The sequence below is a fragment of the Heterodontus francisci genome, chromosome 20, assembly GCF_036365525.1.
Source record: "Heterodontus francisci isolate sHetFra1 chromosome 20, sHetFra1.hap1, whole genome shotgun sequence".
Taxonomy (NCBI): Eukaryota; Metazoa; Chordata; class Chondrichthyes; order Heterodontiformes; family Heterodontidae; genus Heterodontus; species Heterodontus francisci.
In genome coordinates this window covers 83,405,720-83,431,743 of record NC_090390.1, presented here as the reverse complement: position 1 = coordinate 83,431,743, position 26,024 = coordinate 83,405,720, and the positions used below count along the sequence as shown (strand labels likewise).

At 38.0% G+C, this 26,024-nt stretch overlaps 3 protein-coding genes across 3 annotated transcripts in view; 1 reads left to right on the top strand and 2 right to left on the bottom strand.

Moving 5' to 3' along the window:
- LOC137380790 (slit homolog 1 protein-like) overlaps nt 1–10,120 on the top strand; it is a 382,190-nt gene extending 372,070 nt beyond the window's left edge. The window contains exon 37 of the mRNA XM_068053147.1: nt 4,528–10,120. Coding sequence (XP_067909248.1) covers nt 4,528–4,538 — 11 coding nt within the window. The 3' untranslated portion in view covers nt 4,539–10,120. The remainder of the gene's footprint in view (nt 1–4,527) is intronic.
- The window catches only part of wu:fc17b08 (microtubule-associated protein futsch), a 47,710-nt gene extending 32,547 nt beyond the window's left edge, over nt 1–15,163 (bottom strand). The window contains exon 1 of the mRNA XM_068053142.1: nt 14,872–15,163. The gene's annotated coding sequence lies outside the window, so the exon portion shown is untranslated. The remainder of the gene's footprint in view (nt 1–14,871) is intronic.
- lcor (ligand dependent nuclear receptor corepressor) lies at nt 1,310–25,771 on the bottom strand. Its single transcript, XM_068053292.1, has 5 exons — nt 25,607–25,771; nt 23,227–23,320; nt 22,407–22,637; nt 20,536–20,605; nt 1,310–17,362 (listed from the first exon to the last, which is right to left on the bottom strand). The coding sequence occupies exons 1-5, from the start codon at nt 25,769–25,771 to the stop codon at nt 16,405–16,407; spliced, it is 1,518 nt and encodes a 505-aa protein (XP_067909393.1). The 3' UTR covers nt 1,310–16,404.
- Nucleotides 25,772–26,024: the final 253 nt, after the last annotated feature.

The following is a 26,024-nucleotide window of genomic DNA, read 5'->3' as shown; positions in this document are numbered from 1 at the left end:
CACACCAATTTTATCAGACTTCATTGCAGATCCTAATTCTTGCTGCTCAATCTCTGTGAATTCAGCAATAGGTAACTGCGCATGTGAGAGATTCAACAGTGCACAGTTGCTCTGAATTTGAGAGAGCAACTTTGAAGCCAATGCCTTGCACAAATCCCACACATATTTGGTGTAAAACTGCACTCTTGACTTGGCCTATCTGGTGTGCACCTTCCTGACATTGAGGGCAGGGTCCTCAACAGACCAGGAATGTCAAAAATGTATCACTGGCCCATGGAGATGAATTGAGACACCAGCCACCAAAAAGGACAGTGATCACGATGTACATACTAGCAGCAGCCATTGTTCTATGCCTACTGCTGCCAGCTACCCAGTAGCAAGAGACACGAGAAAAAAAATGACTTCCAAAAGGAGTATGCACATCTGCAATTGTATTACTTTTGCCTTTCTTAATTTACAGGGTTGCCTATTATGCCACTAGTCACCCCTAGAACTACAGAACTATATTACAGTATGAACACTTTCAGAAGTGAGAAGGGGAAAAAAAAAAAGTTTCAACTTCAAAAAACATTGCCATAAATGTAGAAAAAGCACAACTTTACGGCATTTTATAAAAAAGATCAAATTGCTCCAGTCTCAGCGGTTTGTTAAAAAAATATTAACTTGACACAGCCATAGAGAAAATACAACTACTATATGGAAAAACCTTAACTGGTTTAGATTAAAAAATATTGATTTTGTATTTTGCAAGTTAGATGAAAATATAATACAAGCAACATTACAAAGTACAAAATCAAAGACGACGGAAATGATCTACCTCCAGATGTTAGCAACATTAAATTCTAAAGGTGGGTACTAAAGTACCTAAAGGTTTCCGAGATTCAATGGTGATGACTGCCTTCAACCCAAATGGTTTTCAGGCCCTGAACAACCCAGATAAATTTATTCTCTTCTAAGTTTATTTTCTGACTTACAGGCAACACATTTTTTCTTTCAATTCTTTGTTTTTCCTGGTGCCATACTAAATATCTCCAAAATATAAGCTTTTTTAAAAGTCAGATACAGGCGAGAGGGTTGCAATTACAACTGGATTGCTTCAAAGTTTAAACTGAATAGGAAGATTGCCAGGAATCTGCGCCATTTTGACAGCTGTTCAGAGAATAAAATGCTCAAGGAATATAACAAAGCAAAACTTTGAGGATAGAAAAGGAAATTAACAGACAGCATAAAACTTAACAAACAAAATTTATTAGAAGAATAGTGTTTTTGTACCGAAGCTGAGCCTAAAACAACCAGTGAGTACTACAAACACATTACAGTTAGAATTTATTTGTTAAAACTTCATGTTACTCTTATGCAATAACAATCAAAAATTTCACATGCACAGGGACAGAAGCAATGTTTTCCAACATACTGTACAACGCAAAGGACCACACAAATTACAAAAAAAATCTTAAAAGTACTGGTCACTTACAGTAAGACACAGCATATTTCAGTATTCCAAGTTGAAATTACTTTCCAGTTTTAAAACAAATTAACAGTAGTGCAAAAAAAATCATAAGTGCCACAACACCTGTACAAGACATTGATAATAAACAGACACAGAATCAAGAAATACATTTATAAACTGCAAAATAAGTTTTTAAAAAGTTAATACAATTTTTTCAGACTGTAAACTGTTATTATAATACAAGGTCAAGCAGACCAAATGGGCACCCGTTTTTTGAACATTACCTGAACCTGGGAAGATGAGCTAGTTTGAGAGTGGGGCAGTATCAGGAACTGTCAAGGTATCAGTGCTCAAAATCCGGCTGGGCTGTTTGCAGTCACATGCGTACCTCAGCAGACTTGCAGCACCACATGTCACTGGACTTTAAATCATAACTCTACCTCTCCATCACCAAGGCCATTTTATTAAGAGAGAGAGACAAATAACCCTTAAGCAAGTTACTGCTCAAGATTATGGCCCTCATTAGAAAACACCCCTGCACTAAAGTAACATGCAGCGACATTACAGGTTATTAAAGGAGTGCTGGACACGTCACACACATCTTACTCTCAACTCAACTGGTTAGCAGGTGTAGCTTACACTGAATATTCTGCAGCCAACACTAGTAAAAATTGCTTAAATGTGAGATTGAGGTAATGTGCTTTTGACATTAAAAGGTAAAGTTTATTAAAATGACAGTGTATAATTCTGAGACATTAAGCATATTTGATATTGATCAATATAGCCGGAAAGCTTTGTTGCCATTTTTGCTGGAAGGTGCTATGACCGCACAAGTTCTGCTGGAGAGTCCCACCTGAAACATGAACCTATTCTTTGCTCTTTACTGATCTGCATTTACCAGTATTTTCTGTTTTTATTTCAGATTCCCAACATTTAAAACTTTTAGCTGTAACTGAATGAATGAATTTCTACCATTGTCTGTAAATGAATGTTTTACACAACACAAATCTGTATGTTCATGCAGAATTCCACATTGCAAGTCTTTGCAGAAATTTCTTGAACTCTGTTGTATTTTTGGGATGAGGTCTGGGGAGGGAATGTAGTGCTATAAGAAAAGCTAATGATATGGTGTACTGTGCAGGGCCATGCTAAAATGGCCATTCTATATTCTGGCACCTGATTTGTGATGCTTTGTGAAGTCATGTAATGGAGAAACCTAACCAACACCTCTCCTCGCCACTGCCATCTAAAGAGGAGTACAGGGAAAATAAAGTTATACTGCCAGACTTGACTTCAATTCAGCTGGATTAAATCAAATACTAAAGTAATCAACAAGTACAATTCACTGTACTAGGAGTATTGTGTTTGCATTGGCTGGGCAGAAAGCACCAATTTAGGGTCCCGTGAAAAAATGCAGCAAATCTGATTTAATACCAATAAGTAATTTCCACATAACAGGTCATGTTTTTTTTGCAACTGAGAATATTAAACCCATATACAAAATCTTTTAAAAACAGAAATAAGCAAGACAAATGTGCCCCACCACTGGATCAATGCAAACCCACCCTTGGTGTTATTACACTAACAGGATCAAAAATCTCCCTTTAAAGTGCGGGGGCTTGGTGGGGTGGGTGGAGAAGTCAACTCCAGCTTTTGAAATTTGCAGTACAAAGATCACCAACTCTGCCTTCTTCCCCACCCCAAAGATTCACTCATTCAACATATCGCTATTTATGGATATAGTAGCTGGTTTTACTGGGTACTTAGATGTTGGCAGCCAAATTTAATATGCAATATCCCAAGAGCACCCCACTCCTCCAAAGATAGGGTTGGTTTAGTTTTAAAAAGTGACTGTATGTAATTCTGTGTGTATGACAAAGCAATACAGTTCCATAACTCTTCACACTGTAGTATATGCTAATTTTACACAATACAGATTTACAAGGGATAATACCAAGGATGAGAGATTTTGAAGAACACTGGGCTGAATTCACTCAAACTGAGGTTAATGGTGGATCTAGTACAAAGTACTGACCACCTCCAGGCGCGTATCCATTGTCTCTCGAGATAAGGAGGCCCAAAAGAATAGTACAAAGTGTAAGAAATATATCTCAGCAGTTTATGGAAGGTTTGAACATAAACAGAAATGTTATTTCTGTTGGTTGATGAATTGGTAATGGGGAGCAAAGTTAGGATTCGTACTAAAAGCATGAATGAGGTTAAAAGGAATCTTTGCCATGTAAAGAGCTATTAGAATATGAAACGTTTTACCATATGTGGCTAGAAAGCAAAAATCAGTCACAATTAGGAGGGAATTTGATAAAGACTTGAAGCAGCAAAATATTAAAAAGCAGGGAAATAGGACTACAGTAGATGGTTGCACTTGAAAAGCCCTAAACCAGCACAGACAAATTGTTTCCTTTGAAATTCTGTTTCTCAAGCCCCAACCTTAAAAATTGGCAATTATAAACAGAATTTCTACAAATGTTTTAAAAATTTTAACAGTGCTATTGAAATATGGTGCGTTCAGAAAACAGAGCCCAAGAAGTCTATACAGAAATACACAATTTTAGAGACAGAATGCCACTATAAAATGTCAGAGGCACAGTGTAGAAAAAAATGAAGCTTCGGTTGGGCAGACTAAGTTTTTGTTAAACTGAGTAAAACCAACATTCACCAAAAGATGTGCCGTAACACTTAAAAATGTCACTGTTAAATTTAACAATCTAGCTTAAAGTACCTGCACTAAGTGGTTTTGAAGTAGTGTGTCAAATGTCCCTGAGGATTTTTTTTTTTTTAAAACAGTAATAGTTAGAGGTGCTACTATTTTTAAAGTCACTTATTCTTCTTACAGTTAACATTAAAACACAGTACAGCACGCCAATACAATTGAAACAACCAAAAGGATTAAAACCAATATGGGTTTGTTTCTTTGATGTGCATCTAAGTAGTGACAGTTCATACAGCTTTTCCATTTTTCCTCCATCATTCTTAAAACTGTTGCTTTCCAATGTGATGTGTGCATTGTACCACACAAACCACTATAATTCTTGTGAAATATCGTTTGTATTTTATAGGGACATTATAAATGTGACAAGTTACAATGACATGACTGGAATCTGTCTGCAATCAACATAGCCTGCATTTAACATGGGACATTTCCATCAATTTCTTTGGATTATAATTGCTTAACTAACATGTGGTATAATTAGAATGTGTGATGAGGAGTCATATGATACAATTTGCATCTGACTTTTGGCATTGATACAAACTCATCTGTTGCTAAGAGTATAATCAGGTATGAATCGCAGCTAGTGGTATTTTATCCTGTATCCTTCATTCCTCTTGTACATAGAAGTACATACAACTTACTAACGAAATGACAAAAATTGCTTATCACATTCCAAAATCTTAATAGGTGTATAAAGAAAATGGCACTTGTGACTGTATGAGAAACTTAAAAAGCTGTAGTAACCCAGCAGAATGAAGGAAAATACGTGGAGAAGGCAAAGGAATGTAAAAAGTAACTGGGGAATTTAAGTATTCCATATTTTAAGCATTTATATCTTCACACATGGCTCTACTCATCTCTTACCACAATAATAGATTAATACTTCCCAGTAATCCAGATACCTGATTTGTGTTTTCTACTGCAAACAATTCATCAAAAAATTTCCAGATAATCAAGCTTGAGTTTCAAGACCCCTAGCCAGGGTAACAGTAAGGTTACTATAATTTGGTATCTTTGGGCTGTGTTTGCAAGGGGTGGGAGGAGTGGGAAGGTGAAAGAGAATGCACATGCTGATGTTGGGTAAGAGAAGTATCAGGCACTGTTAAGATGCCAGCCACGGTTAAACAGCTTGCCAACATTCATAGTCAATGTTTTTCACACAAATAAAGGCCATTTGGGCAAGGTGCTGGAAAGCAGGAAACTGACAGAGAAAACTGAGAGAAAAAATACCTGAGTTTCAAGCTGCTTGTGAAACCAATGCACAGATGAGATGCACATCAAAAAACAAAGCCTACCTTTCTGTCTCATTCCTCCCCGCTACTTTCACCCTCTCCCACTCCAAGTATAAATATTAGAATCAGATGTATTTTTAAAAAAAAAATGAAAAACAGACATTTTATATCAGGAATATACTGCACACACCATAGACCTGGAAACAAAGTAGGGGCCTCAGATATATATTGTACAGTCCATTTTTCTGCTTTGAAACAGGGAACAAATGCAGCTATAATAAACTGACAAATTATTCTGAAAATCCTGACATGTTCACAGTCAATACTGCAGCCAGATTTTCTTGAATGCTCTGAAGTAGTCTCTCATCATTGCTGTCAGGTACAATAAAGCATAAATCATATCCAGAGTATGGAATATTTAAAACCTTAGGAACACCCTTAATGTTCATTACAGCAACCACCCCGCCTCTCCCCCAAGAAAGGCTGCTTTCCTGTAAATGATTTTTGGGAAATTATTTCCAACCTCAACCTTCCCTAATGTAGTGACTCCCCCAACCCCTGAGAATGTGAATTCTTAAACTGGGTTGCAATTTAGTACATTTATAGGAAGGAACATATTATATTATATAATCCACTTTCACTAATAACTCAAAACAAAGACATTGAAACAATAATTCATATACATTTTGCAACTTTCCTTCTCTCCTTTCTTCAGTACATGGATCTTGCTGGGGTGATTCCAAAAGGTACTGGCCAGTGACTATCTGCAGATTACTCAATCATACATGGAATCACAACCAAAGACCTGACTCGCACAACAGCACCAATCTCCAGCTGGGTTCTCTTCTGGCTAACTGTAGCCGACCAACTGGTGGCTGAGCGAAGATTTGGTAACTCAGTACAGACAAGGGATTGAACCTCAGATCTTTTAGTCTCTATTCATGGCTGCAAGCAAGAGCTCAGTTGGTTAGAACCCCGAGCCATATCAAGTTAAAAGTAATATTGGGGATTGCACAGAACTGGACTTAAGTTCACATACAGCCTGTTGTCATTTTCCAGTTTTTAGCCCAGCTGGGAGTTAACTCCTGATTGCATATGTAGCATAATTTTCCCTAGTGGCCCTGAACAAATCATTACATGGGAAATCAGAAAATTGCCATTATCCACAGTCTCCCAGTGCTGCAGAAGTAATTTTATACAAACCTTGTCTTCTAGCACTGAGGATGTGCCTGTTGCTGGAACACAGCCATTGGTAATTTTCAGTCACATTTACTGTGATGAAGGATGGACTATACCTACAGAATTAATTGGTTGCTCAGTCAAGATTATTTCCCTCCAATATGGCAAAACAAAAATCAAAATCAGGAAAAAATTACCATTTTAATTGTAGTATGTTAACTGAGATGGAAAACAACTGATAAGCTGGCTTCAGTATCTAACGGTGAACAATTTCAGGCTTACAATAAAGGACAACTCCATCGTGCAGAAGATCACAATACAGACAATACTATCACTAGGATTTCAACAAAATATGATAGGAGTGAGAAACATTATGTCCACTTGAATTGTGAAAAAGACACAGAATGCAATTATAAATTCAGCTGTGGCAGCACAGAGTCTTTGGAGTTCTGTAACTCCAGAAGTACTGATGGTTACTGGCTGTGGTAGTGATGGAAGTGATTTGAGATGATGAATTATCACATATGTGCACTGACACACCATTAAAACATATTTTTCCCTAAAGCTTGTTTGTACCAATACACTAAATAAACCTAGTAACACCACAGACAAAGATGACATTATGAATTATGATATTAAAAACTACTTTTGATATAAACTGAAGACCTCTGCATGTAGGAAGCTTGCCTGGGGAAGGGGGTAACTTTTTAAAAAAAGATCTGAATGACAGTAAAATGCAAATGCTGTATTAATCAAAAACAGTATTGTGTAATACTGAGGAGCACTACAGTAGTCAATACCTGTAGGTAATAAAGCGGAGAAATGGAATGAGCATTTGGTCACCGAAACATACAGGAGTGATATCAATCCGTAAACACTTGAAAAATACTGCACTGTTAAGAGTAAATCATCGCTTTCATTCTGCTCTATCTATATACATTGCAAACTTCAATCTACCATCTATGTTTTGAAACAGATTCAGATTTTAAATGACATACAGTTCCTTTTTTTTTAAAAAAAAGAGTTTATACAGTAAGAATACCTTGAAGAGCTAGGCACAATGAATCCATTCTGAACAGCATATTGAACCAATGTTAATTCAAATCAAACTCAAGAACTTTGTGAAGAGCAAAGCATGATGATGCAATTGGATGTCTGAGAATTTTGTCCACTCTAATCCCCTCACTGATAGTGAAAAGAAATCTTGTTCAATATATCATTTAGGAAACAACTAGATTTCCAGCATAGATAAACTCAATCTTTTTAAACTAAGGCAAAATAAAAACAAAGCTGCAATCTTTCAAACATGCAGGTGTGAAATAATTTCACAAATCATGTCTTATATACAGTTACTACTGGCAAAACTGCTCTGCTCTTTACAGTTGTGTTGTACTATTAGCCATCCAATTTGTTTCACAAATAAGGTGCCTTGTTCCTGACCTGAAACAGCTCTTTAAAGCCTCAGTCATAGTTTCCATGGCAACCTGTTTATCTGGATTAGAAGTCAGACAAAAATGTGCATCATACAGCTTATAAATTAAAATTACAGTTAAACAAAATCTTGATGCCACAATTTTGGGGGGAAATATTGCGAAAATAAGTTGATACATTTTCAAAATGTGAGATTGGAAGGGGAATTCAGAGCTTGATTCAAAATCTGCAATGATTTGTTGCAAATGCAAATACATTAAATTCAGAGACCCATACCAGACCAAAAAAAATATAAAAACTGATGGAAATAAGAACTTTTACTCCTCCATCTCTGCAACATATTCTAAATTGATATACCGTAAACTGTTTAAGCAACACCAGCTGACTGAGGCATATAAACCTGCGTGGTTAGCTATTATAACGGTTCAGGACTTGCAAGGAGCTGATGCCTGCAATCTACCTTTAAACAAAATCTGCAAGAGGTATAAAATTGAATACTGTATGCATCAAGAATGAAAACAATTAGAATACCAGCTTTTAATACAGATCTCAGAACTGATGCACACCATCTAATGGGACAAGGAGGTCCAGAGGTCAATTCACTAATAGCATTTTTTTGATGAAGGTGGGAAATCCTTCTATTTTCTCCCTAGGCTATTTACCAGTTAGGGCTAAAAGAGCAGGTTAACATTTGGGGACATTAAGCCTGTGCTCCTATTACTGCTGAAGGTGCTCCAATGTGCTGACATGCAGGATGTGTTTTGACATACATCCTGTTTCAATAACGCTTTTCCCATCCAGCTTCAAGGCAGGCAGAGATAGCAACTTTTTCTTCCTTATTTTGCAAATTTAATTGTTTTCATTCCACTTCTATGAAGAACTTTGGTGCATTTCTCTATGTTAAAAGGTTCTAAATAAAATACAAGCTGTCGCTGTTACGCGACAGTACAGTTCTCTCTAGATTTCTCTGAAAACACACTGCAGATTATGACAATGTGCAAAGAATGAATGCAGTTTGCCTAGCATTCATAGGAAAAAAGCCAATATTGCTACTTTTCCCTTTTATTGGTGCTCATCATGAGATGGGAGCTATCAGTGCTCCAGAATAGAACTCTTTCCGTCTAAAGCACCCAGTGACAGCATCAAGCACTGCCAAATTAGGTACAAGACTCTTATGATACACAGTATAAAAATCCATACACTGTGCCCCAAAACAATTCAGCCCAAAACTCAGAACATGCCATTCTCTACCAATGTGATTTTTTTTCCATTTCCCACAGCTATAGAAGTGAGATTATCAGTTTAGTGCCAGATTAGGAGCAGTATGACATTGTGGGTCCATGCTGTCTAGGAAATGCATTGAACGTCCAAACCCAGTTCCCAAAAGGACTCTTCAGATGATTTAAATTTACCATAATTTTAACAAATTAGGTGATTGAAGGGCAAGTAATAAGGGTAATTTACCTGGAGATTAGGCCACAGCATGCTGTCCTCCAATTACTGCTAATAATGATGCCCTGTTAATTTACTAGCAGAGAAAAGTGTTAGTCCCCATATTGTGAGCGTAACTATTATATTGATGCAACAAATATACTGAATGTTACAGCATAGAAATTACATCTAGTTAATACAGTTTTAACAGTTTCCCCCCAGTGACAACCTTTTTTTGAAAAAAAAACTTTTGATTTAGAATGGATTTCATTTCTATTAACAGAATGATGTGCCCAGTTGATTTTTTTTTAGTAATGTTACTGCATTCTTTTTAACACTACAGTATTCATGCAAAACCATAAGTAGGGGGTAGAATGTCCTAGCTTCCATTATTCTACCTCTTCTTTATCCTTTCTTTCTCACCAGGCACAGAAACAAGCCACCCAAAATTTAGCAAGATGTATTAAACCAGGGAATGATTTTGTGAATGTATTTTGTGTTGCCAAATGTTACTGTCTAAAGGGAAGATAATCAGTAACCTGGGAAGTAACAATAAATGTTTTCAATTTCAAACATTCAAAAAAACCTCCCAGAAACTACATGTCTCCAGCACTGGTGTCAAATATTTAAAATATAAGTAAGCATTCCAAGTGGAATACCAGCTTAATACATTAGCAAAAATGACAAGATAACACTTCATTTTAGTGCTTTAGAAAAAATAATAAATAAATAAGTGAGGCAGAGGTTGGCCACAATCAGTTCATTTTACATTAAACAATAAATTCATTTAAAATGCCATAAATAATTCAACAGAATTTTTTCCCAAGTTGCAGAGAAACGGATATGAAAAATTCAGGAGAGCTTCTTCCTCACGTTTCTTCTCCAAAAGAAACAATATGAATTCCTGAAAACATTTTGCCTGAAGATGATATTTGTCTAATGTGACAGCCTATTAGATTCGGGATATAAAAAGCTGGCAATTACACATCAGTGTAAGCTGCACAAGTGTTTGTGTTCTTCAAAACCCAATGTTCTTAGAAGTCTTTTCTGTTGAATTCATGAAGAATTTTACATTACTGGAACCAAGCAGTTTCTGTAAGCAATTCTTGGGAAAAATAATGCTTTAACAAAGGAAGCGAATGAGTAGTGTTCAACAAAAATCACCTACAGTAAACGGCTACAGCAATATAACTACAGTGGGTTATGAATCTTTATAAATAAGGCTACAAGGCTACTAATCATAAAGAGGTGAGAAAGTCCCGTATTAATACAATATTACAGTGAAGGTACCATTTTCACCATTTAACGTGAAGTAGCTGTGCGTAATTAAGTATGAAGTATTAAGACAATTACAGTACCAGCACAATATTGTCAGCCATTTCACTGACATGAGCTGTGTTCTAGGTGAGCACTAGCATACAATCTACTATCTTTTTCCTTCTGTTTTGATTCAGATCCATCCCCAAGCCATTCTCTGGTCAAAATATATTTTGTTAACTGGCAGCTTGATGTCACCCCCATCCCCCTTATATTTAGAGCCGAGGAATTGTTTTAACTATTCCTATAGATACACAATAGTATGTTTTAAGGCAGTCACATCAGATGACAAAACTTAAATGCATCTGGTAACTGAAGGGAACATTAGGGAACACAAAAACCACAGTTGTGATCTGCTCCAAGACCACGTGCAAGCTTTGGTAATTGGATATCAGGTTCTAGAAATTTTACCAGTCGATTTATGTACAAACTATTTCAAAATTAAATGCATAAAAATAAATAAATCACAAATTAGGCGTAAAAATATACAACAGTTCAACTACTGCAACACATTTTATAATTAAATGCAGACTTTTAAGAAAAAAAAAAGAGGTAAGGCGTACCGAAATGTCCAATTTAATCATCTGTTAAATTTATCACAATTATCACAGTAAGTGATATAAAAACCCCACTCTCACATTAACACCTTCCTTACAGCATGTGCAGGCTGAAATTATTAGAGTTCTTGAATGACTTTAAAAGGCCTGGAGCACTTCACTGTCACATATTAAGGTACTTTTAGATTGACGCTGGGGCCCCAAAAGAACATTGGTCAGAGCATGCGACTTCAGAGCACCATTCTGCTCTTTTGGTGCCATGCTAGTAAACTACTTATGCATTTCCAAACGTAGGAAATTTTACAGTGCCTTTCCCTCTCAACAAATATATGGTTGGACGTTAACAAAAGTAATGGCTGTTAATATGGTCTCCAGTTAAGCAACCAGTATTACATCTTGAGAAGCACCAAGTAGTTTAACACAAACAAGATGTGAAAAACTGAGTAAATTTAAAAGCTCCATGGTCACTATCTTGGTGCATATCCATGCTAAATAGAACATTTGCGACAACTCAATCAACATTTAATTTGTTTAGATGCAAATCTTAAACACCCTCTCTTTCAGTAAAAGTAAACAACGTGTATGCAAGTACCATGAAATATCCTTGGAAAAATTAGAGGGTTTAAAATAAACTGCTTTTAGGCAGCAAAACTGCAGTTCTATAGTAATGCTGTATTTAAATAAAGTTATAGCGGCATCAGTTTCTGTCAACTTCTTCGAATCAACAGGAACAGAAGTATCTATTAGTCAATCGCATTTGTACGTAGCCAAGTGATCAGTTGATACTTAACACTGACTAATACTGAACTGTGTTTTTCAGTGGGTGCATAAAGCCACAAAACCTAATGTTTATCAAAATCAAAAATTGTTGCTTTAATTTAGTGACCACTTTTCATGATTTGTCAACAGTCAACTACAACTAGTCAACTAGATCAAGAAAATTAGTCAACAAAACACAATGTTTCAACAGCAAATGAGCCATCCTCTTGTACTGCACCATTAAAATAATGGAACAAAAACATCCTAGGTTAACAGCCCTACTCCTCAAAGCCAGTCAATTCACAACAGTGTATAAATAGCTTATTTTAATTCATCATTCCAGTTAAATTTTACTTTGAATGTGAAAATGGCAGAAGGTATGAACTGCCGCAGTAACTTAAGGTAAAACAGCAATATTCATAAGAAAACAACTCCAGAGCGAGAAAATGTTATTCTGTTCATCAAGTTCAGACCATCCAGAGTCTATGCATGACTAACTCAAGTACATCCCCCACCCCCCACACCACCTGTTGATCTACTTTAAGGAACACTAAAGCCCTGAAATGGTACCAAACCTACCAGCGGTTAATGCATCCTACAAAATCCCTCTCTGTACCATCTGAGTAGAAACATGGCCTATTTATTTTAAATTAATGACTCGACTAAAAGAGCAAGAGGAATTTCATACAAACACATCAAACCCTTCCCCAGCATCAAAAGTGCTACTTCCAAGAGTTATAAAATCCTCTTAATTCCTCTTTCTTCCTGTGCAGATGTGACTGCCACGTACCTCTGGAATAAGGGCAGCCCCCAACAATACTGCTCGAAGTTCACAACAGCAGGCCAGCAATAAGTGCCCCTTCAAATTTCCCTCTCTCCCTTCTTTCCCTGTGTGACCAATTGAACATTTTACCATAGCAGCACACCTGAGAATATAAACTGGGTAGTATGGTCGAATGAAGCAGTTGAACAAGCCTGAGTCCTACCACACACTGATGCTACAATGGCTGCACTACCACATTTCTATGTTACTTCTGGCACAGAAGTATAATGAGAATAAAGTAAATTGATGATTTTATTCTTTAATAAAGCCAACCTAACAAGCTTTTTAGTTTTGCTCGCTGTGTGCTTAGAATAAAAATTTACACAAACTAATTTTATAATTAATTGTTTTAAAGTTACTTTGTGGAAATATAAATCTTAATCCACAATTTTGTATCTAACCCAATATACATTGTATAACTTTAAATTATGTCAAGCATACCAATCAATTTAAAATTACAGTTTGCTGCTCTTATTACCAAGGTTATATATTATGTTCTTCAAATTTGCCCAACATTGTTTCACTATTTCTTGTCTAGTTTTTTTTATTTTAAATTAAATTGCGGAGATATGTTCTGAACAGATTTTTAAAGCCCATTTAATAATGAAAATATATTTTAAAACAATTTAACAGCCAATACTTCTACTAGTTCCAATTTTGTCAGTTCATTGTTCAATTCTGCAGAGTTACACTAGCATAACAAATGGCCTTTTCATCCTGAAGTTAGAGCATTATAAAACTTTTTTCCCTAAAAAAAAAACACCTGTCACTCCAAGACAAAATGCAAACCATACCCCACATTTTAGGATTAGGAATATTTTAATTCCTGCACAATGTTAAAAAGCTACAACTTTATATCTATAAACTCTTTCTGATCCTCTGATGGCAGAGTGGTGTGGTGATGGAGGAAAATTATGCCATCTTCATATGAACACAGCCTAAGAAACCAAGCATCCGCAGTATTTTGCTTTTATCTAAGAAACCAAAGGTTCACTTGATCAATCTGGACAAGCCATATTGTGTCCTCTTGTGGAGTCCGTAATTAAGGTAATTAAGTCTCACCCACTACTTTGAAATTACATCTAGCTTTCATATGCAAACTAAATGGATTAATCAAATGTGAATATTTCAAAACTGACACTATAGTTTTAAAGCTTACCAAATAATCAGTTAGCAGCTCCAAGAACATTACTAAATTGGAGTGTCCAACATGTGTCTCAGTGACAAATACTACAAAATTGCTGGTCCCTATTAAAGAAGGAACTACCACATTCACTAATGCTCCTACTCTGGGGAAAAAAAACAATTTGTATGAAAATAAACATTTTAGGACTCGCTCTGTACGAATCTAAACTTGATATTTTTTTTTTAAACATTTCCAAGTAGAGAGATGCTGTTACAGCAAGACTTGCATATTGGTGAACCATCACTGAACTATAAGGCTCCACTTTATTAGATTAGATTAGAGATACAGCACTGAAACTCTTTATACTCACACTGAACTTGTACACCGAATTTTACATAAATCGTCAAACAAGCAAGTGTTAATGAAGGAAGGGATTCCAAAATTTCGCCCTTTAATCCAATCACATTGAAACAGCGAGTTTTAAACAAGCTTTAACAGTTAATTAACCTTGCACAGTTAAATACTTAGCTATTAACATGAAGGGGGTTACTTGACCGTACAGTGGTACAATCTTTTGTGGTTTCGAGTGCTACGCTCCTCGCTGCCTCTTAGCGAGGCCTGTTTCCAATGATATCAAATAAAAGCGCAGCCATAACAAAACAGTTAGGATGCTCTGTTCCACTGCCTGACCGTTCTGTTAATCCATCGCAATTTGTTAAGAATTTAAAAATAATTTATACGACCAGGGAATGATTTTTTTTTAAAAAAAGGATATGTGGGTCAAAATAGCCATACTCTCTCTCCTGAGCTCAATAAGTCTCTCAAAGCAACTTACATTTCATATAGATGATTTCCAGGTCACAATCATTCCAGTGTCTCTAAACTCCATTAAGAGAAATTTGTCAAAAGGCTTAATTTTTTTCAAAAAAAAGGTACAACTACAATTACATCCCAGGAGTCCACAAGCCTTGGTGAAAGGGACCTGAGGAGACCCGCCCATATCACCCTCCATTGGCTCAGGACAGAGCACATCTCCCAGACTGGTTACTATAACTGTCAATCTGCAGCTACAGTGTTAGAAGGCTTCAGCATGTGCCTGTTTAATTTTAATTAAAACGGGGAAAAATTAAAGACAGGAATTGATATATAAATTGTCGAAAAATGTACATAATTATCTCCAATAAGCATCAATTGCGGTGATAAAAATGCACATAATTAGCTCCTAAATGTGATAAATGTTCTCCTCCCTACCGCCCCCCACCCCCCCCGCCTATTAGGTTTCGCACCAGCAAACGATAAGAGATCAAAAGGCAAGCAATGAGATTAGGGACACTTTGTCCTTCCTTTCAAACATTTTTAAAAAATATTTTTTTTCTCTTGGGTGGGGAGAGGCAAAGCATTGTAGGAATCCTGCATTACCAGCACACGCCATGTATTAGATATTTCCCCTCCAGTTCAAGTCAAACAAGACTCAATAAGACCTTTTCCTTTATTGCACAATTCTGTATTTAGATATTATACATTCTATTTTGGGAAGTCGAGTGTACAGCAAATTTTCCATTTTCAATGAATTTTTAAAAGTTAAAACACTGACAAGTTTGATGGACCAAATTCCAAAATAAAATCAAAAAGGGGCAGGATATAGTTTGGGGTAATTATTCTCAATCTATTTCTAAACTGGAAATATGAATACCCATATGAAAAAATTTCAGTTGCACGTTAACTGAATTTCTTGAGTGGATGGAGAGTAGGAAACACTAATACTATAACCAATGCCTGGACTGCAGTATAGGTTACCGACATCCTATTTACCAACTCTTTTATAGAAATCTGTGTAAATGTTGACTGCTGATCTGGCTATAAGTGCTATTCACCTTAATAATGCGAGTTATAATGCTTCAGAAGTCTGTCTCATATTCAGTACAAACTCCTTTGCTACTGCATTGAAAAAAAGCACAATGATTCAGAGAGCATTTAGAAAGAGATTTCTTTCAGACTTTTTCTCTGGACCAGAATGGTACTGCTGCAAATAAGAACTGAAAATAATTGAAACATTTAGCAGGTCTGGCATCATCTGTGGAGAGAGAGTTAATGTTTCACCTTTCATTAGAACTTGAGTGTTTCCAGCATATTCTTTTTTTTTTTAATTTTAGATTTCAAAATTTCTCAGTATTTTTGTTTTGGTACTGCTGTAAAGTTGGCTACTTTTAAACAGATAGTAATTGGTATTTTCAATAGCAAAGAAACTCTCACTTTGTTCCCAACCTACTTCCAACCCTCCCCAACCACCATGGTATAATTTCAAATATTTGTTGTGCTATACTAGTGCTCACCTAGGTACCACAAAGTTCTAGCACCAACACAAACCCTACTCAACTTTTGAATTGCTAGGACTACGTTCTAGCTCGTCATCCAACTCCTGAGGCTCTGGACTGAGGAGTTTCAGCTTTTTCTTTGGCGGGTTTTTCAAAGTACCCAGCCTCTCTTTCACTTTGTACTCCAAGGTGCTGTGAGGAATTCCGTAGGTACTCTGGGCTTTTGAGACGCTCATCTTCCCATTCATCACCACAGCAATAGCTTCTTCAAGGATCTCACTGTTGTACTGTCGGTAGCGTCCTCGCTTTTTTCTGGGTTGCTTCGAGTCGCCTTCTTGGTCAGATGTGGCGTGTTGCTTACTAGAGGTTGGCTGGTCTGCATCTGAGCCCCAGGAATCATGTCCTCCATCAACCAAGCTCACCACCCCTTTCCTGTGCCACAAATTCTGCTTGGGAAGGATCACTCTGAGTTTCCTGTGCAGTGCACTTTCAATCTGTGAATTCATAAGCAATGGACTACAATTATAATGGTTTGTGGCATGGGTTTCGCAAGAGAGATCCATTCCCCGAACCTGTGGTATCTTCAAATCCACTGAAGTGGAAAGGCCTTGATCTTTCTTCCCATGCTTTGTCTGAACTGATCCTCTCTGAAATGTAACCTGATTGTAAGGAAGTTCCTTGGTATCTGCAGATGTATCATTTCCCCTGAATTTTACATGTTCTAAATTGAATTCATAATGTGGTTTGGCCCAGGGGGCCTCTCTGGCTAGTATTAAGTGCTGTCCACGGTGCTGAGATGCTGGTCCTAAGTTTGATGTAATAGATGCCTCATTCCTGCTTACTGGTTCTTCACCCTTTTGGGCTGATCGAGTCACTGGTATTTTGAGAATAACAGAAGATCCATAACTGTCCTGCGACACAGTCTGTATGCTTCTTAGTGGCTTTGGAAGTACCCCTTCAATACTTTGCGATTCGGAGTCCAACTGCTGTTGGCCAGCTCTCCCAGGACGCCTAGGATTGGATGGAAGGAAACTCAGGTGAGCAGGACTTGCACAGGCAGGAAGAGATCGATGGGGTCACTCCTTTATTAGAAGACCTTGCTTGGGTAACATCACTTTATGAATCTATAGAATTTAACCACCTCAGCATCTGCATCAATTTTAATTTTATTTTGTTTGAATAATTATTTATTCAATCTGAATAAACAGTCTGAAATAGCTCAAACTGAGGCATTACAATCAGAGCTCCACCAAAATACAAAAATAATACAGCAGTGAGGGCAGTCATTTTGTTTTTAAAAAGGGTTCACAAATTTCAGTTGAAATGATTCGCGCAAATAGTCTACAAACAGTAGCTTTATTGCACATTACAGCTTAACATATATTGTCACTCTACAATACAGAATTGATTTTAGTGTAACAAATGTGACGTTACCACTAAACAAGTAATAAAAGAGTCAGCCAAATTATGCAAGATTAAACATTTAATGCCATAATATATATGTAAATAACATATTAAACTTTCGTGCAAGCCATATTTTCACCAAAGCATAGGAATGACCTTTAAATAAATATATCATCTTAACAAAACAATATATTTACTAAAGTCTCTGACAAGCCAAAACAAAAAAGTTCCCAATAATTTTGTAGTGCTTACCAGTGTGATTTCAACACCAGTTATTCCTTTCATATGCATTGCACTTTTTTCCTGCCAATTTCTTTCCCTTTTTTCTCCCTACACTCACTCCTGAAGCCACTATCTCATACTGGGGTACAGTTCCATCCGTTCAAGCACTCTCTGGTACTTTGCCCAGGTGGCCATTCTTCATTTTTTCAGCCTACGGAGTGAGTGTTAAAAGGCTATTTTATCACATATCCTTGAAAAGGAAACATTTTCAGCGGTATGGAGTAAGAGCAGGGCAGTAGGCCAAATTGGATTGCTCTTTCAAAGAGTCGGCACAGGCACAATGGGCTGAATAGCCTCCTTTGTTGTAAGATTCAATAGTCATATTTTGGTTCATTCTTGTCCTTATCCATTCAAATGCATTATCTAGTGAGGGATATCTGGAGCAGGAATCCTGACTGTATTCTTCAAGCCAATCGTGCAAAAGCCAATTGTAGCACCTCTACTGCCACCCCAGCAAAGATCAGATTAAGCAGCACAGACCAGGAACTAACCTAAGACCTCACTAGTCTATGTGGTCCAGCTGTTTACTGCTTAAAGCAACTGAGCCTTTTAGGAATCATATTACAATGTTCATACCCACTACATTCATAGAATGATACAGCACAGAGGGTGTATTCGACCCATCGTGCCTGTGCTAGCTCTATGAAAGAGCTAGCCAATTAGTTCCACCCTCCTGCTCTTTCCCCATCACCTTGCAGATTTTCTTCCCTTCAAGTATTTATCCAATTCCCTTTTGAAAGTTACTACTGAATCTGCTGCCACCATCCTTTCAGGCAGTGCATTTTCAGATCATAACAACTCTGCATAAAATAAATTTCTCCTCATTTCACCTTATATTATTTTAGCATTACCTTAAATCTATGTCCTGAAGTTACTGGCTCTTCTGCCACTAGAAATGGTTTCTCCTTATTTACTTTATCAAAATCCTGCGTGATTTTAAACACCTCTATTAAATCTAAATGCAACATTTCAAATTGCTCATCAACCACCAAGTAATTTCCACTTACCCGATCTTGTTTTCCTATCATATCAATTCCACCAGATAATTTTTGATACTTTTATCCTTTTGAGAATTGTGAATATTTTGAATCATAGGCTCAAAACAATTTCTGGATAGTGGCATTAGTGAAGAAATCCTAAACGGTTATCATTTACACACATTCCAGTTTTAAAAATTCATTATATTTGTAGAATATTAACAGTCTTCTTATTAAGTGGGTACTCAAATCAACTGTTATAATACATACAAATTTGATAGCAACAGGTCAAATTTGTGGAAAGGAAAAGTATCAAAGTACTAATTTAGTGGGGTCCTTGCAAATATGGAGTGGGCGAGAGAAAATAAAAAGGAACCTTACTAGATCCTACATTCAAGCATGAATTAGATACAGGATGAAGATTGCTCTACTTTGTAACAACTGTAAGAAAGCAACTCAGTATGAGATTGCTCACACCAGATATCCTGTAGCTACAATGAATGCCAATCAGTACTGAATTGTAGGTCATCTTGCTCAAAAGGTCAGCAAGAGAAATTTTGCTTTGGCTTCTGATAGTTGGCAGAGAAAATTATGCCTCATGGGTCCAGGCTTGATCCAGTTCAGTGACATAAGTAGTGAGCTAACCTGCTGTCTTCATTTTCAATTATAAAATCAGTTAGTAAGGATTATTTACATTTCACTATTCAATATTTCTGTTACATTGATATACAAAAACAAAAAACAAGCCCAGTAAAATCTAACAGCAGTCTGTTAATAGAATACTTTTTACTGTGGCCTCGAATTTAACATTTTATTTGGATTATTTTAAAACCTCCAAACATCCTTTCCAAAAGATGAGGCCATTCTTAGTTCATCCAACCAGTGCAACCAAAACTTCCCCTACAGTATCCAATTGGTTCTTAAGTAATTCCAGAGTTTTCACCTCCACTGTTCTATTCAGGAGTCTATTCCACTTGATGTTTCCTCTTGTGGTTGTGTCCAGAACTAGGGGACACTGTTTTAAAATTAGGCGCGCCCTTTTAGGACAGAGATGAGGAGAAATTCTTTCTCTGAGGGTTGAGAGACTTTGGAACTCTCTACTGGTCAGTGAATATTTTTAAGGCAGAGATAGATAGATTCTTGTTAGGCAAGGGAATCAAGGGTTATCATGGGTAGATGGGAGTGTGGAATTTGAAACACAAACAGATCAGCCAGGATCTTACTGAATGGCGGAGCAGGCTCGAGGGGCTGTATGGCCTACTCCTGCTCCTAATTCGTATGTTGATCACAGCTTGCTTGAATGCACAGCTTCCTGGTATCTATCATAAATTGCCTTTTACTAGGCCAACCCAAACAATTCAAAGTAATTTTCAGGAATTCCCTTTTCCATACCACTTAATATCTTACATACTTCCAGAAAATTGGACAACTCCTTTGCAAGACTAAATAAGCCAAGTTCTTCCAGCTTTCCCTGATAACTCAGATCTCTAACGCTGGGGAACAGCCCAGTTGCTTCTCTACCACATTGTATCCAGTGCTTGGATGTCTCCCTTGTGGTGACCAGGAATGGGAACAGTACGCAAGGTGTGATCTAGCCAGAGCATTACATAGTTTAAGCATACAAACATAGAAAATAGGAGGAGGAGGAGGCCATTTGGCCCTTCGAGCCTGCTCCGCCATTTATTATGATCATGGTTGATCATCCATCTCAGTAGCCTGTTCCGGCTTTCGCCCCATACCCTTTGATCCCTTTAGACCCAAGAGCTATATCTAACTCCTTTTTGAAAACATTCAATGTTTTGGCCTCAACCGCTTTCTGTGGTAGCGAATTCCACAGGCTCACCACTCTCTGGGTGAAGTAATTTCTCCTCATCTCAGTCCTGAAAGGTTTATCCCGTATCCTTAGATTATGACCCCTGGTTCGGACTCCCCCACCACCAGGAACATCCTTCCAGCATCTACCCCGTCAAGTCCTATTAGAATTTTATAGGTTTCTATGAGATTCCCCCCTCACTCTTCTGAACTCCAGCGGATATAATCCTAACTGAAGCATGAATTTCTGTGATCTGTTTTGCCCACATAATTCAACATTCTCCAGATTTTAAATTAAAATCCTACATTTTCTATCCAGACCAGTGCCACAACTAATGGGAAAAGTAACTTAAATTTCCTTTTGCCTAGATTAGGCACGTAGCAAAGACTGTTGTGTTCTGTAGGTCTTGCATGGTTTCTGTGGTGAAAGAGAATACACCCATAAATTCTTGCTACTGTATATGAAGGATCTTTGGCAATTGAACAGAACAACTCCCATTCACTTGATACAATTCAACCTTCATTGCATCACAATCAGGGCCCCAATGTAAATTAGATATGACTAAGTCAGGGGAGTGAGCATTTGTTTACTTTCTTTAACAATGTTCAGCAGCAATGAGATTTATTTTGGCCAAAACATAAAACAGTGATGCTGAAAAGTAACATTCTGTACTTGTGTGTGGTATCAAGAAGCAACAACCTGTTCTTTTACCCTGAAATAAAAAACTAAACAATGTTTTGTTGAAAATTGTTCCCCCACCCCTCCAGGAAATTAAACACAGTTTAGGAATTCTACGAATATTACCAATAGTTTCCGTGAGTATACATATAAGCCCAATTTCATAGCACATTACACTCATACAGATCTACTACCCATGCAGATTTACCTATTTTCTGTGGTCTGGCAGATACAGACATGCAAAGTCTTTTTCCTTTTAAAAAATATTGTAGCCCAATTTTTCTCCAGTCCAAAAACAGAACTGGGATGTGTAGAGACGTATGCACTCACATAACATACAAGTGAAACAGGTGCATTGTGTGTGTGTGTGTGTGTGTCTCCAATTATGCAAACGCATAATATTCTTACAAAACCTTACTTTGTTTCTCAGAATTATCTGGCAGCCACCCTGAAAATAACTTGTTATTTTAAAACCGCACTACCTAAATTAGGGTTGTCATTGTATATGCCTGATTAAGTCATTAAGTAACAAAATTGAGGCTCATGGAATAGCAGGGTCAGTATCCAATTGGATAAAAATTTGGCTTAAGGACAGAAAACAAGTCTTGGTAAATGGTTGTTTTTCAGACTACAGATGGTAGATCAGGGCCAGTGCTGGGACCACTGCTTTTTTTGCTATATGTAAATGACTTAGATCTTGGAATGTAGAGTAGAATCTCAAAATTTACTGATGACACCAAACTTGGAGATTTAATAGAAGTGTACAAGATTATGACAGACTTAGATAAGTTAGACAAGGAAAAACTTTTCCCATTAACTAATGGTACAAGGACTAGGGGACACAGATTCAAAGTTTTGGGCAAGAGATTCAGGGGGGATAAGAAGAAGAACTTTTGTTTACGCAGCAGGCGATAATGACTTGGAACCCGCTGCCCACAAGAGTGGAGGAAGCAGAAACAATTAGTGACTTCAAGGGGAAATTGGATAGCCACTTGAAGGAAATAGGCTTGCAGGGCTACAGGGATCGAGCGGGGGAGTGGGACTGACTGAGTAGCTCCATGGAGAGCCAGCATGGACTTGATAGGCTGAATGGCCTCCTTCTTTGCCGTAAATGACTCTAGGACTCCTACTTCTGAATAAGAACTGTTATTAACAGCCAGTTATTGCCTCTTACTTTAAATACTTTTCATTCTCAGACTTTCAGGAATATCAATTAGTGTCTTTGAAGGAAACTAGATTGCTACAAATTCTAACTCTACTGTTAAAGTATTATTCAACATTTGGCTTTATTTTGTATTTTTCCTCTTCTTTCCTGAAAGCATTGACTCAGGCATTGTTAGCTAGTAGGTACTTATCTCAAGTGACCTTTTTTTTCCCCATACAAGTCTAGATAGTGTGTCAAGCAGATTCACAACTATAAGGATTACCATAGCCAAACCCAATCCTGCAATCCAGTCCTCATTCAATGTCCAGAAGCTGGGGTCACTGGATAGTCATCGGGAATGGGAAACCTTGGCTTATGTTCCTTTCCCAAACTTAGAGAATATCAATCATAAAGCTGGTGGGCCTAATTTAACCTGCAGAACATTTTAACCTGGCCTGGAAACCAAGACTTTTTGAATATGAATCCTGCCAGGATCGATCACGTCCCCACCCCAAATTCAAGCCACAATGTGTAATAGTTACACACCCACAATGGACCCCAAGTCAGAATCCATTACTTCTCAAGCCTCCAATGACAGTCACTTTATTATCGCAGAACAATCTTTCATTGATGGTGGAATTAATCAATAAGAAGTTTATGGTACTGTAATACTAGCAAAGAGTTAGCGACAGATGAATAAGTTTGCCCAATCGTTGCTACAGAGAGGCAGTGCGAGTTGGTAAAGGTTCCAATGGTGTAAAGATCCTGTTGCTGAGACAGGTCTCTTGCCTGGCATTGTTTGCATTAATGCAGCAAATAGAGATCCTGCTTTTCCTTATAGAGGGCTCTTGTTAAAGGAAATCCTGTGGTGTTGGCCCCTTTAGCTGGTCGGATTGCCTGTACCCCAAATGAATCTGACAACCCTATCTTAACTCAAGGGTGCTAGTTCTTGCTTAAATGATCTAACTTAGACACCAAGAGGAGAATGTTAATATAAGTGAATTCATATGAGAGTGTGACAGTGAGTGAAGTAGTGGTGAGTGTTATATCAAAGAGTGGCTACACTTGTGGGTTTGTGAGTGTGTGTGTGAGATCGAATAAGAGTGGAAACAGTGATTGAGCGACTCAATGAGTGGCTTAGTGCATGTGAGTGAGCGAGAGAATACATCTGTGTTGGTGAGCGAGTGAAGAAGTGTGCGCATGCGAGCTAGTGAGTGAAGAACTGAAGGTAAGGAACAAAGGAACATAAGAAGTAGCAGCAGGAGTAGGCCATACAGCCCCTTGAGACTGCTCCGCATTCAGTGAGATCATGGCTGATCTGATCTTTGCCTCAAATTCACTTTCCTGCCTGTTCCCCATAACCCTCGACTCTCCTAGTGTTAAAAAATCTGAATATATTCAAGGCTGAGATATTCAATGACCCAGCCTCCACTGCTCTCTGAGATAGAGAATTCCAAAGATACATGACCATCTGAAAAGAAATTCCTCCTCATCTCCATCTTAAATGGGAGTCCCCTTATACTGAAACTATACCCCCTTAGTTCCAGATTCCACCACAAGAGGAAACATCCTCTCAAAATCAACCCTGTCAAGCCCCTAAGATTCTTATATGATTCAGTAAGATCACCTCTCATTGTTCTAAACTCCAATGAGTATAGGCCCCACCTGCTCAACCTTTCCTCATAAGAAACCCTTTCATTTCAGGAATCAGCCTAGTGAAGCTTATCTGGACCTTCCATAAAGGAGACAAAAATTGTACACAGTACTCTAGGTGTGATCTCACCAATAACCTGTACAGCTGTAGCAAGACTTTGCTACTTTTGTACTCCATCCCCCTTGCAATACATTCCATTTGCCTTCCTAATTAGTCGCTTTAGCCGCTTGCTAACTTTTTGTGTTTCATGTATGAGGACACCCTGATCCTTCTATAACGCAGCATTCTGTATCTCTCTCCATTTAAATAATATTTTGCTTTTGTTTGTTTGTTTATTGATACAGCACTGAAACAGGCCCTTCGGCCCACCGAGTCTGTGCCGACCATCAACCACCCATTTATACTAATCCTATACTAATTCCATATTCCTACCACATCCCCACCTGTCCCTATATTTCCCTACCACCTACCTATACTAGGGGCAATATCTAATGGCCAATTTACCTATCAATCTGCAAGTCTTTGGCATGTGGGAGGAAACCGGAGCACCCGGAGGAAACCCACACAGACACAGGGAGAACTTGCTAACTCCACACAGGCAGTACCCAGAATCGAACCCGGGTCGCTGGAGCTGTGAGGCTGCGGTGCTAACCACTGCGCCACTGTGCTGAGCTACAATGTACTCGGTACTTCATACAAATCATTAATATAGATTCTACACTCCAAAACTTGAGGTTATCCAAAATTCTGCTACTCGTATTTTAACTCTCACCAAGTCTCGGGACAAAGTCTCGTTCCCCCATCACCCCTGTGCTTGCTGACCTGCATGGGTTCCCAGTCAAGCAATGCCTTGATTTTAAAATTCTCATTCTTGTTTTCAAATCACTCCATGGCCTTGCTCCTCCCTATCTCTGTAATCTCCTCCAGCCCCACAACCCTCCAAGACATCTGCGCTTCTCCAATTCTGGCCTCTTTTGCATCCCTTATTTTAATTGCTCCATCATTGGTGGCTGCACCTTCAGTTGCTTAGGCACCAAGCTCTGGAATATCCTCCCTACATCTCTCCACCTCACTTTCCTCCTTTAAAACATTCCTTACAACCTACCGCTTTGATCAAGCTTTGGTCATCTGACCTAATATCTCTTTTTGTGGCTCGGTGTCATAAATTGTTTTATAATGCTCCTGTGAAGTGTCTTGGGACTTTTTATAGCGTTAAAGTTTCTAAATAAATATAAGTTGTTGTTGCAGTAAATAGTTGAGGCTGCAGCTAAAGCGCGGCTACCCAACCCGAACCCGACCAGACCCGACAACATATGTCGGGTTCAGGTCGGGTCGGGTCTCTCTTCTGGGTCCAGCATTCGGGCTCGGGTCGGGTCGGGCTGGACGTGGACAGTGCTGTCTTGCTCAGAGAAGTAATCTTCACATGAACATTCAGGACTTCAAGGCGGGAAACGTGCAGTCCAGACATCGCACTCTGCAGTAAAGCCTGGCTACCCAACCAAACCCGACTACATGTGTTGGGTTCGGGTCGGGTCGGGCATTTTAAAAAGTTACAGGACTGGGGCCCAGGTAGGGTTTGGGTTGGCTGTTGTCGGGTCGGGCTTTAATTTTATACCCGAGCCAGGCTTTAGCCCCAGCTCTGATCCCTGTGGCACCCCATTAGTTCCAGTTTGCCAACCTGAAAATGAACAATTTATCATGACTCTGTTTTCTGTTAGTCA

Excerpts from the sequence above, each read along its gene's own strand:
- lcor (XM_068053292.1), bottom strand. The coding sequence starts at position 25,771 with ATGTCTGGACTGCACGTTTCCCGCCTTGAAGTCCTGAATGTTCATGTG. Across the intron at positions 22,638-23,226 it reads TGTCATTGGAGGCTTGAGAA|AAGTAGGAGTCCTAGAGTCA; the intron begins GTAATGGATTCT and ends GTTCTTATTCAG. Across the intron at positions 20,606-22,406 it reads AAGTCATTATCGCCTGCTGC|ATCACACCTTGCGTACTGTT; the intron begins GTAAACAAAAGT and ends TGCTCTGGCTAG.